The 23234-nt window shown below is 39.7% G+C and overlaps 1 protein-coding gene across 1 annotated transcript in view; it reads left to right on the top strand.

Annotated features, from left to right (window-relative positions):
- The window catches only part of LOC101272725 (amine oxidase [flavin-containing] A), a 71442-nt gene that overhangs the window by 9948 nt on the left and 38260 nt on the right, over positions 1-23234 (top strand). Inside the window, exons 2-3 of the mRNA XM_004283410.3 lie at positions 5290-5384; positions 15069-15206. Coding sequence (XP_004283458.2) covers positions 5290-5384; positions 15069-15206 — 233 coding nt within the window. The remainder of the gene's footprint in view (positions 1-5289; positions 5385-15068; positions 15207-23234) is intronic.

The raw sequence follows: 23234 nt of genomic DNA on the forward strand, positions 1-23234 counted from the left end.
TGATTGTATTTCCATATTCTGTATTTTCTAGCTTTAAATTACCACGGAGGTTCCTTATCAGAGTCTTCTTCACAATAAACATGCAAACTGAAACGGTACCCCCCCCCCAATTTATTCAACATCTTAAAAAAATATTTTTCTAAATGACTTAAATCTTCCCCCTTCACATTCCAAGACCTTTTGGAAACCATTTTTCTGGAATCCCTTTTAAATGTTTTAAACATGTTCCTTATTTCTCAAACTAAGAGCTTAAACTTTCCTTGCCAGGATAGGGCCAATCATTTTCCTGTAATGCAGAGCAACCATTTTTTTTTCAGCTTTTTGTTTGTTTGTTTGTTATTTTGGGAATTTTTTAAAACATCTTTATTGGAGTATAATTGCTTTACATGGTGTGTTAGTTTCTGCTGTATAACAAAGTGAATCAGTTATACATATACATATGTCCCCATATCTCTTCCCTCTTGCGTCTTCCTCCCTCCCACCCTCCCTATCCCACCCCTCGAGGTGGTCACAAAGCACCAAGCTGATCTCCCTGTGCTATGTGGCTGATTCCCACTAGCTAGCTATTTTACGTTTGGTAGTGTATATATGTCCATGCCACTCTCTCACTTCATCCCAGCTTACCCTTCCCCCTCCCCATGTCCTCAAGTCCATTCTCTAAAACGTCTGCGTTTTTACTCCTGTCCTGCCCCTAGGTTCTTCAGAACCATTTTTTTTTTTAGAATCCATATATATATATGTTAGCATACAGTATTTGTTTTTCTCTTTCTGACTTACTTCACTCTGTATGACAGACTCTAGGTCCATCCACCTTTTTAATTTTGTTTATATCCTTAAATGCCAAAGTGCGAAACGACCTTTGTCACTGGTGTGCTCATTTGTCCTGGCTCAGCTAGCCCTGCTTCCCTCCCCTCCTTTAGCCTCTGGAGTAGTGTTTATTTACTATTGGCACTGAACCCCACTCACCAAACTTGTTGAGAATTACACACTAGATTCAATTTTATTAAGGCTTCAGCCTTATAAGTGAGGGTGTAAGAAGTAAAAATTTTCACTTTTCAGGAGACTTTGTTGTGGGCATATCAAGCACTTGGTATCCTTATCTGGAATATGGGGTAATGAAATCTATTCTGAAGAATGGTTGTGAGAGGCAACAGGAAAGGCACCTGAAATTGATCTGTAGGATGTAAAGTGCTAAACCAACTGCCAGGCTGCCTCTGGGGGCTGGACAGCTGCAGGTCCCACTGCTGCTGGAATTCAGAGCCACCTCTGCTTCTCTTTAGAAGAGGAGCTACTCGAGTAATTCTAGCAAACCCAAGGGTGTTTTTATCTATCTAATTGGTTTATGATTAGATTGACTAAGGGGAACTGGGAAGAAATTCAACTTTTTGCATCTTGAGTTTCTCTGCTTTTAAATACAGAGTGGTGCTTTGAGCCTAAAAATTATTAAAATCTTTTGACCTAGTAATCTCTGTTCTAAGACTTAATCCTACAGAAATAGTCAGATATAACAACAAAGATTTATGCATAAACATGTTTTTCATTACACCTTCATCCTTTTTTTTATGATGGTCAGCAGAAGAAGCCTTTGGCAGTGTCCCAGAAAGCACATTGCACCAAGGCTTGGGGACATTAGTTTGCATTTATTTAAACTGTCACGGGGTGCCTTTCTTTGTGAGCAGATTCCAAATATTCGTTGCACACCTAAATCTTGGGTGGATGTCAGCAGTGTAAGGGTACACTGTACTTGAAGGAGTCAAAAATACATACAAACATTAGCAGACAGCAGTGCTGGATATTACGGTTTAGCCTCCCTGCATTTTAGATCTTACAGACCCAAACTCATCCTTGACTCTGGCTATGTATATTTCATACCATTCTGTGTATGAACAAACTACTGTTGTCAGTCTGGCTTCTCTGAGAGCAGACATCAAGACATAACTAGCCATGTAAGAGGTTTATTGTAGGAAAAACTGGTGAAGAAAGGAGAAAGAGAGCAGGAGGGGGCGAGTTGTTTTAAAAAACAAATAAACAGAAAAACCCAGGGTACTCCTGTATAAATCCTATAATCTAGATTTTGTTGATTGCATCCCAGTGGTATTATTTAACATGTTTTTCTGGCCCCTAAGTATCAGATCTAGAGGCTGGATCACATTAGAATTTAGATTGTTTGCTCCTTCCCTTTCTCCCCACCCTCCCTCCCTTCCTTCCTTCCTTCCTTCTTTCTAACTACTTCATACATGGTGGTATGTGCTTCCATTAAGAGGCAAGTAACATCTGGTTATCTCTTTTTTTTTGTCATGTTAGCAGCTGTTGACAATCATTGCACCAGATCTATTAATTCATTAGGGGTTGCAAAATGCTGATGTTCTAATTATTCCTGTCTTCACTTATTAGCTAGCATGCTTTTATACAGCGAAACCTCCCTTTGTTAGCTATTTGGTTGCCTTGAGGTTTGGTGCAAATAAGGAGGGTAGAATGAATGCCAAATTGTTTTTGTTTTTGGGGGTTTTTTTGTTCTTTTGCAGTACGCGGGCCTCTCACTGTTGTGGCCTCTCCCGTTGCGGAGCAGAGGCTCTGGACGCGCAGGCTCAGCGGCCATGGCTCACGGGCCCAGCCGCTCCGCGGCATGTGGGATCCTTCCGGCCCGGGGCACGAACCCGCGTCCCCTGCATTGGCAGGTGGACTCTCAACCACTGCGCCACCAGGGAAAACCCTTTTTTGTTTTTTTAAATGATAAGTTTGTTCCTTAGCATTCTCCAAAGGTGACCAATGAGAGGTTTTGTTTGTTTGTTTAGTATTATTATGAGTGGATTTAAGCCATTGCCTTTGTTATTATTTATTTTTATGTGTTTGCTCTTCCTTGCTGCACGTGGGCTTTCTCTAGTTGCAGCCAGTGGGGGCTACTCTTTGTTGCGGTGCGTGGGATTCTCATTGCGGTGGCTTCTCTTGTTGCGGAGCACGGACTCTAGGCACACGGGCTTCAGTAGCTGTGGCACGCGGGCTCTGTAGTTGTGGCTCACGGGCTCTAGAGTGCAGGCTCAGTAGTTGTGGCACACAGGCTTAGTTGCTCCGCGACATGTGGGATCTTCCCGGACCAGGGCTCAAACCCGAGTCCCCTGCATTGGTAGGTGGATTCTTAACCACTGTGCCACCAGGGAAGTCCCTGTTACTTTTACTTGATACTCAAATTGTTCCATCTCTAGCCAGTGGGAGTTCACCTAGGTAGGTTTCTGAGCCTTTTTGTCACACTCCTCGTGGCCTCTGTTAGCCTCCTTGCTTTCTGGTGACTTGAGGTTCCAGACCCATCTTGTACATTTCCTGCCCTAAATTTGCACTTAATTTCATTGTTCTTTCATCTAAATTTCCTGATCTCCTGGCCCAAAACCCTGGATCTCAGTGACAGCAGCCTGATTACTCACTTGCTTTATTCTACATTACATACATAATGGCCTCAAAATAATAGTTCTAATCCTAGCACCCACAAAATGATTACTGAACAAAATGTTTGCAGCTCTTTTTTGTCTTTAGGATATATACCATTAGAGCTGTCAAGTTACTGAGTTTTAAAATCACTAAGAATAGTTCCTCTCCTCAACCACTGGTATACATATTTAGGTATCATTTTACTAAACTTATCCCTGGTGTCATTCTTATTTCTCTTTCACCCTAATATTCTAACATTTTTTTTCTCCTTGAAGTATGTTTATCTGTGTAGTCTGCTTCGTATTTTTTGTAATAGGAGGATAAAGATAACTAGGTATAAGATAGCATTTGAAGTGCAAAAATGTATTGATAGATTTAAAAATGTGTATACAGACATTTATTTCCTTACTCTGTGAGCTGAGAAGTCCCAGAAGCAATGATAGCCCAGTAGTGATGGGCACACCTAGAGCCCAGATCTTGATTTCTAATACTGTTCTCCAATAAAAGGAACCAAGGCTCACTGAAGAAATAGCTGATTGTAGGGCTGGGCAGAGAAAGACAAGATGAGCCTGGAACATCTCTTAATGCCAGAAAGTAAGGAAGTGCTCAAACACACGCATACACACATAATGATGCAAGTATATCCGAGGGACACAAGAGCTTCCCAGTGACCAAAGCCGAAACAATTTGAGCAACAAAATAAATAACATAGTATTGGACTATAACCCAAAGTATAAAACAACTATGTATGACTCCATAAGGATATGTCAGTGGTTAAGTAAATAAATAAATGGGAGAGAAGAGGCAAATCTCCTGTGCAGATGAATTTCAAATCATTTATGTCAATACTCTACCCTCAAGGAAGTAGGACATACCTCCCTACTTCTTAAGCGCAGGCTGTACATAGACTTCCTTCCAAAGAGTATAGCATGGAAGGGGAAAGAAAGAATAACTTTACAGTGGAGAAACCTGGCAAACATTACCTTAGCCAGGCGAACAAGATTAACATCAGTGATAAGTCATGTTGATAGCATGTACCCTTGATATAATGTTAATCCACAACACTTTCCTCTACTTTTCTGGTATTACTATACTTTTGTTTGCTTGTGTTTTGCCTTTTTTGGGCTGTACTGTGTGGCTTGCGGGATCTTAGTTCCCTGACCAGGGATTGAACCAGGGCCACGGCAGTGAAAGCTCTGAGTCCTAACCCCTGGACTGCCAGGGGATTCCCTTACTATACTGGGTTTAAAAATCTATCTTTTATGAAGGTTTTTGTTTATGAGTGAAAGCCTGTACTCAGCTTTGAGCCAATAAATAAAGTATGAAACATGGTTCCTGCCTTTGGTAACTTTTAATCTAGCGGGGAAAACATGATACAGCAAGCATGTAACCCAGGTATAAATGATAGGAGGTCATTATAGGGGGGGTTTAAATTGAGAAAAGCACAGAGATACTGGGGACTGGTGTAAGCCAGGGGGAATTTCCAGGAAAACATACTTCTGTTTATACAATCAGGATTTCTAGAAGAGTGGCGTGATAAGGGTTGATTTAGGGGTTCAACAAATTCCCTTACATATGATTATCACCAAAACCCCCAAAATATATATTTTAAATTATTACATTTTTTCAACCAACCTTATGATAGATAATAAAATTAGCTTATGATAGATAATGTAATATATGCTAGATTATAAAATTGGTGGCTCAGTTCATCACAGTGTGCTCAGAATTTATTAGATAGCACAGTCAATGAATTGTGTCTGATACCTGCATTTATATTATATGTAGACCTGTTTAAATGTTGAATGTTTCACGTGTAGGTGTTAATATGTTCCTCGACTTTGTTTTCCTTTTTTTTCCTTTTAGGATTATCTGCCGCCAAACTCTTAGCAGAACATGAAGTTAATGTTTTGGTTTTAGAAGCCCGAGACAGAGTTGGAGGAAGAACATACACAGTGAGGGTAAATGATTTTAATACTTAACGTATAAAATCTCACACAAACTAGAGATGGGGGTCACTGGAAGTCACAGAGCTGGAGGAAATCTCAAGAGTTTATGCAGTTAAGCCGTTGGTCCTCCATAACCCTAAACTACTGCATTAAATAAGTATCTGTTCTTTTCAACAAGCACCCACCAAAGAGTGACAGCTTCTGACCTTCAGTAGCTTACATTCTAGTGAAGAAAACAAACGTGAACAAATAACTTCAATACAGCGTCATCATTTCCATACTAGAGACCTAGAGTATATAGCGTCTCAGGTGAGGTTACGGTTGGGCTGGACTTGAAGTGACTGTACGTTCACCATACACACACACACACACACACACACACACACACACACACACACACACACAGACATACACACACAGTATAGGTTCCTTATTTATTTATCCAAGAATACACAACTTAAAAGAAGTGTGACCACAGTAAGCAGAGGCAAATGTAGCGTATTTCTGTGTTGCTTTTTCCTTAGTCCTTGTTCCCTAAGAGGTGTGCTGCTCCGGTGGGGTCAGCTGGACATAAGGAAGCCCAGTTCTTGCTACATCACTGCCTTTTTATACTTGGGCTTACATCACCGTTTTGGAAAAATGCATGCTAACTGGTGTTTACTACTATTTGAAGAAATGGTTGCAGGATGTTGAAATCTGGAACTGATGAAAGTACACAGGGAAGGAGGTAAGGTAGAAAGGAAGTACGGACAAAGATGGAAGTTTTGGAAACATGCAGATTTAAAGGGGGTGCAGAGGCAGAGGAGCCAGAGAGAAGCAGTGGAGGCTGGGGAGGAAGACCAGATTAGGGCAGTGCCATGAAAATCAGCAGAGGAAAGAGAAGGGGTGATACATCGAATCAGATGCCAGGCGCATTTGACACAGGATGAAGGCTGAGTAGGGGCCCTTGTGTTTGGCATTTAGAAGGTCACTAATGAGCCCCCTTGCTAGAGCACAGAAACAGAGCGCTAAAGGCTGGAGATTGGCAGTAAGGACAAAACCAGACTGTTGAAGTGACTGGAAGGAGAGGAAGCCTCTATCTAATTAGGAGATGTGTCAGATTTATAACAGAATGGCTTATGCAGTGATAATAACAATGGGTTAAGCAATACAAACATTCAGTTATTTTACATAAGAAGAAGTCTGGTGGTAGGTAGTCCAGCCTGGGGCCGGGGTTCAGCTTTGTCATCGAATCTTTAGGCTCTTTCTGTCTTTCTGCTCAGCCATTCTTTTCCTGTTGGCTTATTGCCTAATGGTAACCAGATGGCTGCAGCATCTGTCAGCATCAAGTTCTCATTCAAGGCAGGAAAGAGCATGAAGAGGCGGCCCCAGTCTTATCTGCAACAAAGCCTTTCCTTTACCAGAAGACCCCAGCAGACATTTGCTTTATAGTCTCATTGGCTAGGTTCGGGGCACACAGCTACCCTGAGCTGCTAGGGAGCCTGGGAAAGCAAGTCTTTAACATTTCCAGGCTGCATAATAGAAGCAGGCATGGGAAAGGGGGAATATAAATGGATATGAAATAGCCAACCAACATCTGAACTAGGATATTGTACCAGCCGTTTCAGTCACACCAAGCCAAGCTCCCCTTCTGTCATTCACTTTCTGCCTTTTTAGATATACAGGGATGTATCATAAGCCTATTTTTACCTTGCTCAGCTCTAAGAGTACCCTACAGCCTTGCTACTCAAAGTAACCTGTGGGCCAGCAGCCTCGGAATCACCCTGGAACTTGATAGAAATGCAGAATCTCAGGTCCTGTCCCAGACCTGCTGAATCTGACTGCATTTTGATAAGATCCGTAGGGGATGCTACAGAAGTGCTGCTCTTTGGTGTATGCTCGCTTGCTTTAAATTAATGTGAATCCAGATTAATTGCATTTGGAGAATTTGAGTACCTCCTCAGATGTAGTCCTCTGAGAGGCTATTGGTCTGGGAGTGAGGAGACTGGGATTCTGGCCCCTGTACTGGCCCGACACACTGTCATACCTTGGGTAAGTACTATTAGCACTTTACATGTCACTTTTCTCATCTGGGCAGTGAGATATAATCTAAATGTACTTGAAGCTCCCTCCAACTTCAAGTTCTAATTGAAGGCAATGTGTTGTAGTGCAAAAGAAAGATTGCATATTCTGCCTGTACCAGCTTGTTACATATGATTCTCCTGTCATTTTCTGAAAAACATTCCTTTATTTTGGAGATAGGTATTAAGTTGTCCCTTTGCCCTACTTTTCTTATCTCTAAAACCTTTTGGTTATTAAATAGGAGCATCTGTCGTGTTACGGATTTTTCAGTTAAGAACAAGTTTCTTTGTACAAGGGAAATGAGAATTCCAACATGCTTATCCCCATCTATGTTACTGTCCCAGGCTGCTTTTTCATGCTACATCATTTATATATGTCAGCACCATACAGGAACTATTGCGTATTAGGCATCATATTAAAATTCCCTTTAGGTATGTGAGAGAGGAACTCTGAAATGCTTAGAAGGTAGGACTTGACATCTATAAGATTTCAAATAAATAGAAGGGAAAAAGGGGGGGCTTTACAAAGCAGGGACAGAAATGGTATTTAATCAGAAACTGAATTTAATATTCTTACAGTTGCTTCTACTAGCACAATCAATTAGGATTTAGGGAGGAGATGCCATAAAAATTACTCTGGATCTTTAAGTATCGAAATGCCAAATTTGATACTGTCACCTGGCAACTGTTCAGATAGATCTTCTATTTGTTCAGAACTTCCCAGTTTTTCCTAGTGTGATTCCCCCATAATTTTTCAGGACCAAATTAATTAAGTTGAAATGCCTGCAAGGCTACCACAGGGTTGGTGTATTTGTTTCCTAATATAGTTGCGTGTTTGTGGCCTCTTCAAAGGCTGAATAATGAGATCAAATGCAAGATCCTAAAGACTGAGGGGCAACATAGCAGAATATGGTATTACAGTTCCAGTATCTTCATGCTGAATCTGGGGCACCTCCTTTCAAATGTTTCGACTTTGTAAAGAAGCATTCTGTAAAACGCCTCATGCTTTTTACTACTTCACTTAGGATTATTTACTTTAAATAGTGTCTGTGTTCTAAAGACATCTTTTTTGGAAACTCCCAAGAATTCGGTTACTGTCTTTGTTAAATTTTATTGGAATACTGACTTCAGTTTTGCGCTTCCTGTCTTAAAAAGGATGTTGGAGACTAGAGAAGGTTTAGAGCACAACACCAATAGTTAGTAAAAGGGAAAGTTAGGATTATATGAGGGACAGATGAAAGAAGTCAAAGGAACAGGTCACTTCTGGTATTATGGCAGAGTGGAAGCCTGATTGACTCTCCCTCTTAAAATAAAATGCTGAATAAAATATACTGTGCTGCCCTGAAGTTAGAAGTTTGCAGATCTCCTGGATGTTGAACAGACATCTCAAACTTCACACATCCAAACTGAATTTCTTTTCTTCTTCATCAAGAACACTATTCTAGGGACTTCCCTGGTGGTCCCGTGGTTAAGACTCTGCACTTCCACTGCAGGGGGCACGGGTTTGATCCCTGGTAGGGGAACTAAGATCCCACATGCCGTGTGGCATGGCCTAAATAAATAAATTAAATTAAATTAAAATTAAAAGCTTATCCCCCACACAAGAAACCATGAACAAAATGAAAGGCAGCCAACCAGTATGGTAGATAATATTTGGAAACCATCTATCTGATAAGGGGTTAATAACAAATTATAAGGAACTCATACAACTCAATAGCAAAATAAAACAAAAGAAACAGGGGCTTCCCTGGTGGCGCAGTGGTTAAGAATCTGCCTGCCAATGCAGGGAACATGGGTTCGAGCCCTGGCCCAGGAAGATCCCACATGCCGTGCAGAGCAACTATGCCTGTGTGCCACAACTACTGAGCCTGTGCTCTAGAGCCCACGAGCCACAACTACTGAGCCTGCGTGCCTAGAGCCTGTGTTCTGCAACAAGAGAAGCCACCACAGTGAGAAGCCCATGCACCACAACGAAGAGTAGCCCCCTCCCACCGCAACTAGGGAAAGCCCGTGTGCAGCAAAGAAGACCCAACACAGCCAAAAATAAACAAATAAATTTATATTTAAAAAAAGAAACAAACAAATCCAATAAACTGATTAAAAAAAAAAAAGAACACTATTCCAGCAGCCTTCCCGGTAAAGGAGGATGGCAACTCCCAAAAAAACTCGGAGTCATGTTCAACACTGTGAGACCCCACATTCATTCTGTCAGGAAATTCTTTTGGCTCTGCCTTCAAAATATACCCAGAATTCAACCCTTCCCTCCACTTCCGTGGCGCCCAGCTGTGGGAGCCACCATGATCTCTAGGGCAGATTATTGCAACAACCTCTTAAATAATTTCCCTGCTTTTTACCCTTGTCCCTTATAATCTAGCCTTAGTGCGACAGCCAGAATGAGCCTTTCAAACTTAAGCCAGATCTTGGCACTTCTGTGCTCAAAACCTTTCAAAGGCTGCCCTTCTCACTCAGAGTAAAAGCCAGTGTCCTTTCAATGTCTTGTGACGCGTACCATGATCTGCCCCCTTCCCCCCCACCCCCGCCCTGCAACTTCTCTACTCTCATCTCCAGTTCTCTTTTCCCTGCTCACTCTGTTCCAGACACATTGGCCTGTGTTCTTTGAACACACCAGGCAGATTTCTCCCTTAGAATCTTTGCAGTGGCTCTTTCTTCTGCCAGAAACGCTCTTGTCCCAAATATGCACATGGATAACTCCCACACCTCCTTCAAGTCTTTTACGCGAATATCACCTTTTCTCAGAGGCCTACATGTCCCTTGTATTTGAAGCTGAAATCTTTCCTTCTCTCCTCTGCAGTTTCAATCTGCCCTGTCCTTCTCTAGTTGTTTTTTTTTCTTTTTCACTGTTGTTATCAACTTCTAAGATACTTATTTATTATGTTTGTGGTTCATTTTCTGTCTCTTCCTACTAAACGAAAGCCCCTTGAGAGCAGGGATTTTTATTTTGTTCACTGATGTAACAGAAGTTTCTTGAACAGTACCTGGCACCTTGTAGGCACTCAAGATATAGTTGTTGAATGAACTAATGAATCCCCAAAGCAAAGTAAAAACATGAAGCCTAGGGATTAAATGAGCTCAAAATTTGACTTTCACCTTGAATGTCTGCTGAACCCTGAAGACTCTGCAATTCCACTGTGATGGCTGTATGGCATGCAGGGAACAGGAAATAAAATCCAGAACCTGGGAATTTAATAGGAAAGACTCCAAATTGGAATCCCCTGTGCTATACTCTGTACATGAAAGTGAAAGAGAAATAAACCTTACCCTTCTAAAAGGGAGGAAAATAAAGCTTGCCTTCATCCATGGCTTCAATCTAAATTTACACTACCTATATGGTGTGAAAAACCTTGGACAGAATATTTAAAGTGCCAAGGTGGCTGGCAGAAATAGACTTAAATCATTTCCACCCAGGCCTCAAATAACTTACACAGAAAAAGTTCTAAGGAAAATCAGCAACTCATAGTCAAAAGTGACAGCATACAAGGAAACAAGGCACTAAAGGAGAATAAATAGAAAAAATGATCCAGAAAGATTTTGCAATAGTTGAAGTATACACAGAATAAAAAATTACTGTAGCATGTTTTAAAGAAAAGACGTGCTTAAAATTAGCAGCAGGGAAAAGAAACTTAAAAAAAAGATCAAGTAGTTTAAAAATAATTTCTAGAAATGAAAATGTACTGATTAAAATGAAAAAACTCAGGGACAGATTAAACAGTGTATTAGACATAGCTGAAGTGAATGAGTGAACTAGATCAGAAGGAATTATCTATAATGCAGTTCAGAGATAAAGATTGGAAAATACGTTATGTGGGGCAAGGGCAGGAGCAACTAAGACATGAAAGATAGTGTTATGATGGTATGAAAAAACAATGGCTGAGGATTTTCCAGCATTGTTGGAAGATACCAGGAAACCTAACAAGTCCACAGCATGAAAAAGGAAAAGAAATTCTCACCCGCACACAGAAGCTGCAGTATACCAAAGAAAAGAGATCTTAAAAAAATTCCTTTAAGTCTAAAAGTAATTTTTTTAAAAAAAGAGAAAGACAAATTACGCATACTCTGAAAAAAATCAATAATTAGACTTATTGATTGCTGTTGAGTGACCCTTCAACAGCAAAAATAGATGCCAGAAGATAAACAATATCTTCACTGTTCTGAGAGTGAAAGAGAAAATAACCAGAATTTGTTACTTGCTAGAACTATCTTTTTATCAGACTGACAAAAATAGAGAGTTTAGGACCCAGATTAGAGGAAATTATAAAGGCTGTGTTTTAAGAAGAAGGAAAATGATAACAAATTAAAGGTGTGAAATTTAAGAGGAGACAATGAGCAAAGATACTGGTAAATATTTAAATAAAATTCAGCAACATCAACAGAATAAAACAAAATAACGTCAAATTTGTTGGGAGACAAATAAACCTGAAGTAAGGTACTTTTATGGTTTACAGATTAGAAGAAGGTTGATCACAGTTGATGCATGAAGGTTTTGTATTTTTCAATAGAAAGATAATATATTGATAAACTTTAGAATATATTAAGTATGCATGTTAATATAGCTAGAAAAAAAATAGGCCTGACAGTATAACTTCCAAACAAGTAGAAGAAAAACTTAAAACAAAAGGAAGAAAACCCTTAATCCAAAAGAAGAAATCAGGCATAAAACTGTTAAAGTGGGACAAATGGAAAGCCATAATAAAATAAGTAAAGTTAAGACATTTTAAAAGAAATAATAATATAAATGGGCTAAACTTCTCAGTTAAAAGGGGGGAAATGTCAGAATAAAGAAAACTCTAACCGAAGGATAGAAAAAGAGATAGTATACAAATACTAATCTAAGCTATTTTACCTATATTAATATCAGACAAAATAAGGTTTAAACAAAAAAAATGTTTCATTGAATTAAGTTTCAATACATAGTGATAAAAGACCCAGAAGACCAAACAATTCTAAACTTGTATATACTGAATAATGTAGCCTCAAAATATAAAGCAAAAATTGACAGGAATCAAAGATAAATGCCCAATAGTGTAGGGGATTTTTAACATACTTTTCTAAGTCAATAATAAATGAAGCAAACAAAGGCTGAGCACAATTAATCTTTTTCTAATGGACATGTATAAAACATGCATATTACTTAACAGAAGACTATGTTCTTTTCATGCAGAAATGGAAAATCTTTGAAAATCAACCATGTGCTAGGTCATAAAGTAAGCCTCAAGGATTGATATCATATAATCCATATTCTTTGACCACAATGCAGTTATGACAGAAAGATAACTAAAAAAATTCCAGTTGTAGAAATTAAAACATGACAAAACTTTTAGAAACATGGATCTAGACAGAAATTGTAATGGAAATTTGAAAATACTTAAAACTGCACAATAATGGAAATACTAAAATAAAGTTGTGGATGTAGCTAAAACCATATTAGAGGAAGATTTATAGCCTAAATTTTTGTATTAGAAAAGAACAAAAGGCTCAATATGAATAAGCTAAGCATGCAAGGAATTAGAAAATTAAGAGTATAAAAAATCCAAAAAAGAGGAAAAAAGAGCATAAATCAATGGTATAGAAAATACTCAATAAAGATGATCAATGAAACAAAGGTTGATTCTTTGAAGAGTCCTATTAAAACTAGACAAGTGTCTGATAAGATTTTTCAAGGAAAAGGAAAAAGAGACATCTCTAAACAATAAAAGGGATGAAAATGAAGATATAACTACTGATACAATAAACAATAAATAAATGAAAAGAAGAGGTCATGAACTTTAAAGCAATAGTTTTGAAACATATGAAAGGTATATATGATGAGAAAATATAATTTAAGAATAGAAAGAAATTTAAGAAATAGAAAACGTGAGTAGTGCTTTAACCACAAAATAAATTGAACCTGTAATTTAAATTTTTCCCACAATGAAAACACTAAGCCTAGATAGCTCTACAGGTGTGTTCTACCTAATGTTCAAAGAAGAGATTATTCTATTTATATACGAACGCCTTCTAGAGAATAGAAGGAAGTATGATTTCTAACTCATGAGATTAACAGTACTGTAATACAAGAAAACAGACAAGGGCTGGAGAAGAAAGGAGAATCATGGGGCAATCTCAGTCTCACTTATAAACACAGATATAAAAATTCGAAACAAAATGTTAGCAAAGCATATCTTGCAATGGAAAGATAATATCAGGTTATATTACCCCAGGAAGGCAAGGTTGCATAATTCTAGACAATCGATTTTCTGGAAATAACAGATTAGGTAAATTATCCCAACCCTTCCACTACATATAAGGAGACTAGACAAATTGCACTGTGTACACACACACACACACACACACACACACACACACACACACACACACCCTTCAAAGCATCAGAGAGCTAACAAGATAGTGAAGAATCACTAGACCAACGTCCAGAAAACATTGACCTGCTTTTTCCCCTGGGGGTGGAGAGGTGAGAGTTTGCTGACCACTGAAGAAGCAAGTGAGAGACTGAGAAGTACTTTTCAAAAGTCTTACAAAGCTAGGGCAACTGAAGGTCAAGTCCAGAGCCCACCAAAGTATGTGTATATGGAGGGATGTGTTGGTAAACTCCTTGTGCTTTGGGTTGGACTGCGTCCTAGCACTAAGGGTGAACAGCAAAAGGACTAGGCCACGTTGCATTTCAACCTGCCTTCAAATTGTCTCAGGCACACAAAATGCAATAAAGTTATCTAGTATTGTTAGCGTCCCCAGATGCTGGGCAGAAGCAGACATAAATCCTCTCTGAGAAAGATATAATCCTCCCAGGATTCAGATAATTTCTATATTTTCTCAAATTCAGTCAGTGGGACACAATAAAAAATAATCAGGCAAACAAGGAGAAACGGCAACGCGAATTAGAACTGGTATAAACAACAAAATAGAAACAGACCCATAAGAAGTTATTACAAACACATGGAGGAATTATTACTCACCAATGCACAATTTTATTTTATTTATTAATTTTTTTACAATTTATTGATTAAACCATGGGGAAATGTGTTACTAAAAAAGCTGGGGAAAATGGAAAAGTGCACTTAAGAAGAGGAAAGTAAATTTTGGTTTATGGAGGAAGGTTTGTATATTTATAAAATATTTTTTAGGTGTATGAATCTTTTCATACCTTTTGGTACTCTTTTCCTATGATGCATTCTTCCCTGCAAGTGTTTTAAAATAGAATCAGGAGCCCACCAGTGTGGGCTGATTGAAGATTTCATCTGCTGGAAATCAGAGAATTAGGTCTAATAAAACTCTGGGTGACCCCTCCAGCAACAACCCCAAAGAAAAGCATAGAAAATAAAGCTAAATGCTTTGAAAAGGATCTAGATCGGCAGGGCGTACTACAGTGTTCTTTATTGTTTATGCGTGTTATTGCTGAATCAGCCTCACCAATAACTCAACAAATGGGATTGCTTAATGATGAGTGTACTATAGGGTTGGAGTAGAGTAGAAAGATTTGCTATTTTCAGTGGCACTTTATAAGAGAGATGTAAGGCACATTTAAATTGTAAAAAATAAACAGGGTTATTTTTTATAAGGCATAGAAACATGTTTTAGAGTTCTAACTGAAGTCTTCTGGACACTTTTTCTGTTTCTACAGAACCAACATGTTGATTACGTAGACGTTGGCGGGGCTTATGTGGGACCAACCCAGAACAGGATCTTACGGTTATCTAAGGAACTGGGTTTAGAAACTTACAAAGTGAACGTAAATGAGCGTCTTGTTCAATATGTCAAGGTAAGCCTGATGTTTTACTCAACTGACCAATAGGGGAGCATTTTATTTGGGAAAGCATTTGGTTTTGCTTTTAGTTGTTTTTTCTCAAAGCAATCATAAAAGTAGGTTCTCAGCTTTAAAGTAGTACTCTGCCTTTCTTTTCTTCTTCTCTTTAAAAAATCCCTGCGGACTCCTGGAATCACTGCAAGTGGTCATGCTTCGGCTTGGTTCTCCTCCACCTCACCCACTGTGGCCCTTGAAGGCTACACTCCTTCCTTCCCCTCCCTCTGGAGGTGGGGGAGACACCAGAAATAGACCACACACACACACACACACACACACACAGAGCCCAGGCAGCCCCTGAGGCACCTAAGACTTTGAATGGGTCATTCATCCTCATCCTTACCTGACATTTCTTTGCACACTTTGATCATTTTCTCTGCACCTAGCCATGACTCTTGGGAAGTCTAGCTCAGTTATGCAGTTTCCTACTGTTTAAACAAGAGATTGTTTAAACTCTAAGTGCTGATATCCACTCAAGAAACAGCAGCTGTTGCCCATGTTATTCTTTCTTACTGAAGCCAAACATGGAGCAGCTGGAGTCTGGAAATGTGCCTTGAGAAATCAAGTTTCCGATCTGACATTGTAGCCCATTTCCTGGAACTAGAGTCATCAGGACAGGGCTTATTTACTCATTCTAATGCCAGGATTCCCACACCAGTAACCACATCACTTCTCAACAGACACATTTAAGCCTCCACTCCACCACAGCGATCATGTGGGTCTGGCATCTTCAGGGCCTTTCAGAGCAGGGAGTGAAAGATACTTGAAGTATATGCACACCGATGTGCAATCAGGGAGATCAGGAATCTTGGGAAACTCTGATAGCTGATCTGGGTTGGTTTGGGATGCTTGGGCAAGTCTGGCAGTGAGACACATGAAAAAACAAACCAGTAGCCTTTAGAAAAACTAGGTTCAGAGGTCAAGGGAGAAAAGAAGAAACTACAAAAGAATTATACAAAGTGTTTATGAATGCTGGCTTCAACAGGCCATGATCAAAAAGGAAAAACTCCTTTGCTTCCCCACTTTGTCATCTCTGCACGGCATGTTGTTTACCCAGACTAGTAAGTGATAACGAAGGTAAGAGTAATAGTAACTAACCTTTATGGAGCACTTTTACCTGTATTATCATATTTAATGTAGGGAGAGAAACCAAATCCTTTGCACTCAACTGCTAATTAAACAGTCATATAAATTCACTGTCTAGTCCAACTGGGAAGCATATGAGTCTGATGATTATCCTGGAATCTGAGCAAACTTATGCTCTACTTTACAGAGGAGAAAACTGAGGTTCAGTGAGGTAAAGTGACTTGAACAAAGGTATAAAACTAGTAATGGTCTGCCTACCCCCTGAGCATACGCTCTTCATGAATTTTAGGATTTACTTACAAATAAGCACATATTTAAGATGCTAAACACTGTTCTTTTCATTTAAGACAATCTCATCTAATAAAAAGATGAAGAATAGAAATACTTTTAGGGAATTCCCTGGCGGTCCAGTGGTTAGGACTTGGTGGTTTCACTGCCATGGCCCAGGTTTGATCCCTGGTTGCAGAAGTAAGATCCCGCAAGCCGCGCAGTGCAGCAAATAAATAAATACTTACCATTAAACCGTCCTCTCACATACTTTACCCTGCCAAGGAACACATATTTTCACCCAAGGTAGACAGCAAAGTTAAGGTAAAAAACTAGTGCATCAGTTAGAGATTAATTTATTTTATCTGAATAAGTGCCTTTCTTTTAGTGTTTCTAATAAATCATATCATTTCTGCAATGAGAAATACTCAGGGTAGTGGATGTTTTTATAATGACCAGGAAACTAGAAAGTGAGGAGGCCAGATTAGGGAAAAAGCAGAAAGATATTCATCTAACTATTCCAGGTAAGACTGATGATAAACTATATAGCAAAAAATAATTCCACTTACTTAAGAATATCTCAACTCTCACTGTTCTGTTCGCTTCTAGGGAAGAAAAGGCATTTTCCCCCTGGCATGATAGTGGATTGGGTTAATAGTGCAAATTGTTTTTGTGACACTTTCTGCATCAGCTCTCGTGACAACCCCAGCTTCTGTAATCTAATACAGTGTATTCTTTTCTGTAAATAACACTGAAATGAAGTGGGTGAATCACTGGAAGATTGCCACTGTCTAGTTAAACCAAGCCATATTCTTTATGATCCAGATTGCTTCAGGTCTTAAATTTTCCTGATGTGCAGCCTTAAAGAATGCTTCCATTGTTTCTTCTGTCAGCAGGCTGTAGTGCATCCAGTTTCAACCTACTCTAGGATGATTTTTAGTGTTCACCAGAGAACTATTCTTGACCTTTGCTAGATTGTGTTTACAGTGCAAGTTTTGACATGACTATGTGACGTTCCAAGCCTGAGCCTCAGAAGCACTGGGGACCGATGTTAGGTGGTGTTTTCCAACCTGTCCCTTCCCCCAGAGACTAAGTCTATCTGCTTCATTCTTAGAAGGTTCATATGGTTGTGCTAAATTCATTCACTGTTTCAGTAAGTCGTTACTGGACCATCAACTCTGTACCAGATATTGTTGTAGGCTGGAAATACAGTGGTGGATACATGATCCAAGTTTCTGCTCACATGGAGCTTGCCATCTCAAGGGAGGAGATCAGTAAATAAATAATATTCGCTAACATTTCTGCCTTTATCCTTCATGGATCTTGTGAATAGAATCTCTATTCTAATTCTGGTTTAGTAGATCCTGATTCTCATGTAATAGGGTTCTTGACTGGTTCCTACAGTGAGCAGGTTTTATGAATGTTGTGAATTCAATATGGCTTTATTTCGGAGACTACATCTGATTTGTGAAGTTAATATAAATTAATCATGTCTTTAACCTAAAAGGTGGCTTTGAAGTGGTGTCAGCTAGATATGTTTAAAGTGTTCTCTATGGATTCTTTTCTTTTGGAAGGTGTAAAGGAAGCAGGTATAATAATTACCAGAAAAAAAAAAAAAAGGAAGCAGGTGGACTTGAATGCCTCTTGCATCGATTGATTGATTACTTGCATTAGTAAAGAAGATGCACCATCATTACGATCGTTTTATGAGTTAGTTTCATTGAGTTGTGGAGACTTAAGTTTAGCAGTGCCAGGTCTTGGAGAAGAAGAAAGAAATACTTGATTCCTCTTTTTTTTCTTTCTTTCCATGGGTTCCTCCAGATCATAATAATGCAGGTAGGGTGTCAAGAGGGAGAACACTGCCAGAGATGGAGCAAGGCATTTTGCAGGAACTACTTTAAAGGAGACATTGACATTTTCATGCATTCTCACTTTCTCCCTGCTTTTCACATCCTCTCTAAATAAAAATCAAGACTATAAATATAGACCACACATTTGTTTTTAGAGAATGGTGTGATAAAGATTTATTTAAAACAACATAGGCTTTCCTGATAGTAACAGTTCAGCAAGCAATTTTTCCGAGTATTCGTTCTGTTCTTCCCACAGCCATTTACTCCATGTTTCTATGCCAACGACTGAAATCACAGGCTTTTCAGAACGTGTGTGTTCTGGAATACTAAGTAATTTTTTTTGTTGTTGCTAAGAGGTGAACTTTGTTTTAGCCAGTAGGCTGTATTGAAAGCAGAGGATGTACTTTTTATCAGTTTGTCTTAATGCTTCCAGATATAACTGCGTCTTTGACCTCTTGCTTCTAATAGGGTGTTTCCTTTGGATTCGGGACAATATATTTTTAAGCTGCTTTTAACACCTTTCCATACCAACTCATAGAACTCTTTTCTTTTGTCAAAGAAAATTATACTTTCACTTTCAACCCCTCTCAGTAGGAAACTCAAGAAGCCAAAGGTGTTAGGCTCTTGTAGGGATGTTGATTGTCGTGTCTTTTTTTTTTTTTTTTTTGCGGTACGCGGGCCTCTCACTGTTGTGGCCTCTCCGGTTGCGGAGCACAGGCTCCGGATGCGCAGGCTCAGCGGCCATGGCTCACGGGCCCAGCCGCTCCACGGCATGTGGGATCTTCCCGAACCGGGGCACGAACCCGTGTCCCCTGCATCAGCAGGTGGACTCTCAACCACTGCGCCACCAGGGAAGCCCTCGTGTCTTTCTTTTAATCACCTAGATCCATCCCTCCTGGCTTTGTGCATTGGTGTTGCCTTCCATCTGTAATGTGCCTATACCTGTGTTACATTTGAGCTTCCCAATGATCCTTTGAGGTAATAAGCATTATTTCTCCCATCTTACAAATGAGAAAACTGAGGCTCAGAGAGATTAGGAGCCAAAGTGAGGCTTTCCATCTCTTGAGCCCAGTTTCTGTGAGTTATATCACATCGTTCCTTATTCTGTGAGCAGAGTTGACTTGTGAACCCCTTTAATAAACTGCTCCAAGATATGACAAAAATCACCTTACCCCAACAGGCTTTGGAGTCCTAAGATGCTACTTTAGCTGTAAGGGCTCCTGTGGACTCCAGCGGTTGGAGGGGAGTGGGTGTGCCTAGGAGTCATACGTGGTACTGTTCACCAGTGTGGCCTCTTCTCTTGTATCCTGAGCCATAGATCTGGTCCCCCTCTGGCCTTCAGTGAGCGCTTGACTCCTGAGAAACCCTGAGGCCAGCCCAGTTAGGCTCAGCAGGCTGAAGAAGACGGATTCTATTATTGTGTTTAAATACTAAGGCTAGAGGTCTGGGGCATGGCTTGGAATTGTTGGCTGTATATTCTTTTTCATAAGTGACTTATGTAAACTTAATAATCAAAGTATGATCTAGATAAGAGTATTTTACTTTATGCCATTATACTCTGCCTGGTTTAAAAAAGAAAAAAAGAGGATTTAAAGTAATTTGTATAAGTCAGAGTAGAAGATGAAGAAAGACAATTAGGTAAGGACAGCCAAGTGGTAATGGGCCTGTGTTCATGATAAAAAATTCTTTGTTGATCATAGAAATGAAGTACTACAAAAGGGATTTTTTTTCTCTAAACTATAATTATACATAGGATTTTAAAAGCAGAGAGACTCAAAATGTTTATATATTTTCACTCTAATCTATCAAGTATTCAGTATAAAGATATATAGACATAGCTTGTAAAAAACAGTTGCTAGTAACTTCCATTCTTTTTTTTCTCTCCATTTTTAAAAGACTTCATTTACTTCCTGTGGATCATAGGAAAGCTTAATGACAGAAATTACTCTTAAAGCCTTGTACTGTTTAGAAAGCTAGGTCGGCATTAGCCATTTTCTCTCAAAGGCTCCTTTCTTTTTCCTCTAAACTTTCAGGAGTAAATCTCAGATTTAGTTTCTAGAGAATGAAGTTTCTACTCAGTTGAAGTGACAGCCCACTATATAGCAAAGTCAGGTTAATGATTCAATTTTCCCCTTTCATTTATTTTTTTTTAAATTGTGATAAAATAGACATAAAAGTTACCATCTTAACCATACTTAGTGGACAATGCAGCGACATTAAGTACATTCATATTGTTGTGCTACCACCCACAGAATGCTTTTCATCTTCCTTTCATTCATTTTTAATAGGAAGTAATTCACTACAGAAGGCATTTTCTAGCCATTCATTGAGGACTAGTCTAAAGTCACCCTCCTGCCTTGGAGTGGCCTTCACTGGCAGCATAGAAAGGGGATTAGGTCAGACACAAAGCATTTCTCTCACTGAGGCTGTGGAACTTTTCGATCACCTCCTCAAGTGGGGCCCTGGCATTTTGGTTAATGGCAAAAAGAACCCTGTGAATAGAATGAAACATAAAAGCAGCTTCCTCAAGAGAAACTGCTCTAGTCTCTGTGATTACGCAACTCCTAGAGGTTCTGACCTTTCAGATTAGAATGTAGTTGCCAGTTTGAGGTTCATATCGCCCCCAGGCTCCCCCATGCTTGCTTTCTACTTCCTCCCTCTGTAGCCCCTATTCCCACCTCAGAGCACACACCCAAATACCCCAACCAAAAGCCTTAATCATAAACTTTTGCAGAGTAGCCTTCTAATAGTTGAAACCTTTAAAAAACCCCTAATGTCCTATGAATCTGTTACCAAACGCAAGTTCCAGGGCCCAATGCACAGTGAGGCCAAACAAACTGAAACGTCGGAGTTTGGGGCAGAGAAAGATTGATGGCAGGGCCAAACAAGGAGAATGGTGGCTCATTCTCAAAAATCCTGAACTCCCCAGTGGTTTTCGGATAGAAGCTTTTATAGGCAAAATTTAGAGTGAGGGCTGCAGGGTGTGTGACTTTCTGCTGATTGGTGGGTGGTGAGGTAACAGGGCGGTGCTCCAGGAATCTCTGTGCTCAGCCTGAAGTTACCATCCTCTACCTGGGTGGGGACCTTAGTTCCTGCAGAAGCACTCAAAGATATTGTTGTGTATATTCCTTGAGCAGGAACCAGGACCCTGCTTTCATCGCTGCACTATTGTTTCTTTTTTTTAACATATATATAATTTATTTATTCATTTATTTTATTTTTGGCTGTGCTGGGTCTTTGTTGCTGCATGCGGGCTTTCTCTAGTTGCAGCATGCGGGGGCTACTCTTCATTGTGGTGTGCAGTCTTCTCATTGTGGTGGCTTCTCTTGTTGCGGAGCATGGGCTCTAGGTGCACAGGCTTCAGTAGTTGTGGCACACAGGCTCAGTAGTTGTGGCTCTTGGGCTCTAGAGCGCAGGCTCAGTATGCACTATTGTTTCTTGACTGCTCCTCCTTTGTTTCTGCATCCCCCTTCCTCCCCTCATTAGCAACTCTTTGAATCTGCCCTTTGGAACTTAGGGAAGGTCTAGGAGGCTGAATGAAGCCTATTTCCTACGAAGTAGAAATGGGGCCATGGAAAGGATTTGTTACAGGGAGGACCCCCACAGGGTCCTACTCAGTTTCAAATCCCATATCTTGTCCATTCTGGGCCTCCTGAAGAAGGGAAGTTGTCTTGTCCCACTGACCCTGCCAGAAAGTCTTTCCTGTCATTGCCCTGTCCTGCCACTTCACAAGATCGATGCTACTATATAGCCTTCTGTCTCAGGTGTGGACTCCAAGCTTTTTCACTTGTGTCAAATTCAATGAACGAATACCTTTTGAAAACCTAGTGGATCTCAGAGTTTTAGGGACAGTTATTCTTACTTTAGAGATAGGAGAAAGTTTTAGAATGCAAGTATTTGGTTCAAGGTCCTACAGAAGTGAGTGAGAAAGAGACAGAGACAGACAGACAGACGACAGACAGATGTGAAAGCCTAGTTGATAATTAACCTTAGCAGACACAGAACTTGGAACTGAAGAGAGACAAATAATGGAAATAATGTTGATACTTTATATCTGAACAGCGCAGTATTGTTTTCATAGCACTTCATTTTTTTTTTTGCCTTGTGCTTGGGTTTAGTGCAACTAGAAGAAGAAAATTCTAGGTGGAATCACAGAAAATTTGAGTGTTAATTATAGTTAAATGTAATCAACACTTTGATCCCAAAAGCTGCTGAACTGGGTCCTTTTCATTTAAAAGACTTTACTCATATCAGGTTTTTCACACAAAGAAAATAATTACCGAACTATTAGTCCATTTGCTTTCATTCCCATAGCTCTCATGTAATTTGTCAGACTCAAACGATACACAGTGAACCTCAGGCTGAGATTTAATTTTGTGTGTTTGCCAAAGTACCCAGTGTCCTAGTTTCCACAGCCATACCCAACAGATAAATGTCTCTGAAAAAAGCGTCAGGCTTTAGAGACATGGGAGGCAATCACTACTGGCTCACACTTCCTGACCAGCAGCAGGTGATAAAAGGAAACCCTGAGACACAGACATGGGTGCAGTCACTTGCTAATCTACATAATTATTTGGGCACACACCCAAGAAGTCCTGAGTATCTGTGACTTTCCCCCAATCTGTAGTGTATTAAAAAATACTTTTCTGATGTCCAAATGTTGGGAAGATTGTGCTAAGAATCTTACGGCTGCTGGTCCACCCTCTCTCCTGGTGCAAGCCCTTATCACATCTCTACTATTGTGATCACATGAGCCATCACTGAGGTAACTCCATCCAGTAGA

The sequence above is a fragment of the Orcinus orca genome, chromosome X (assembly GCF_937001465.1).
Source record: "Orcinus orca chromosome X, mOrcOrc1.1, whole genome shotgun sequence".
In the NCBI taxonomy this organism is placed as follows: Eukaryota; Metazoa; Chordata; class Mammalia; order Artiodactyla; family Delphinidae; genus Orcinus; species Orcinus orca.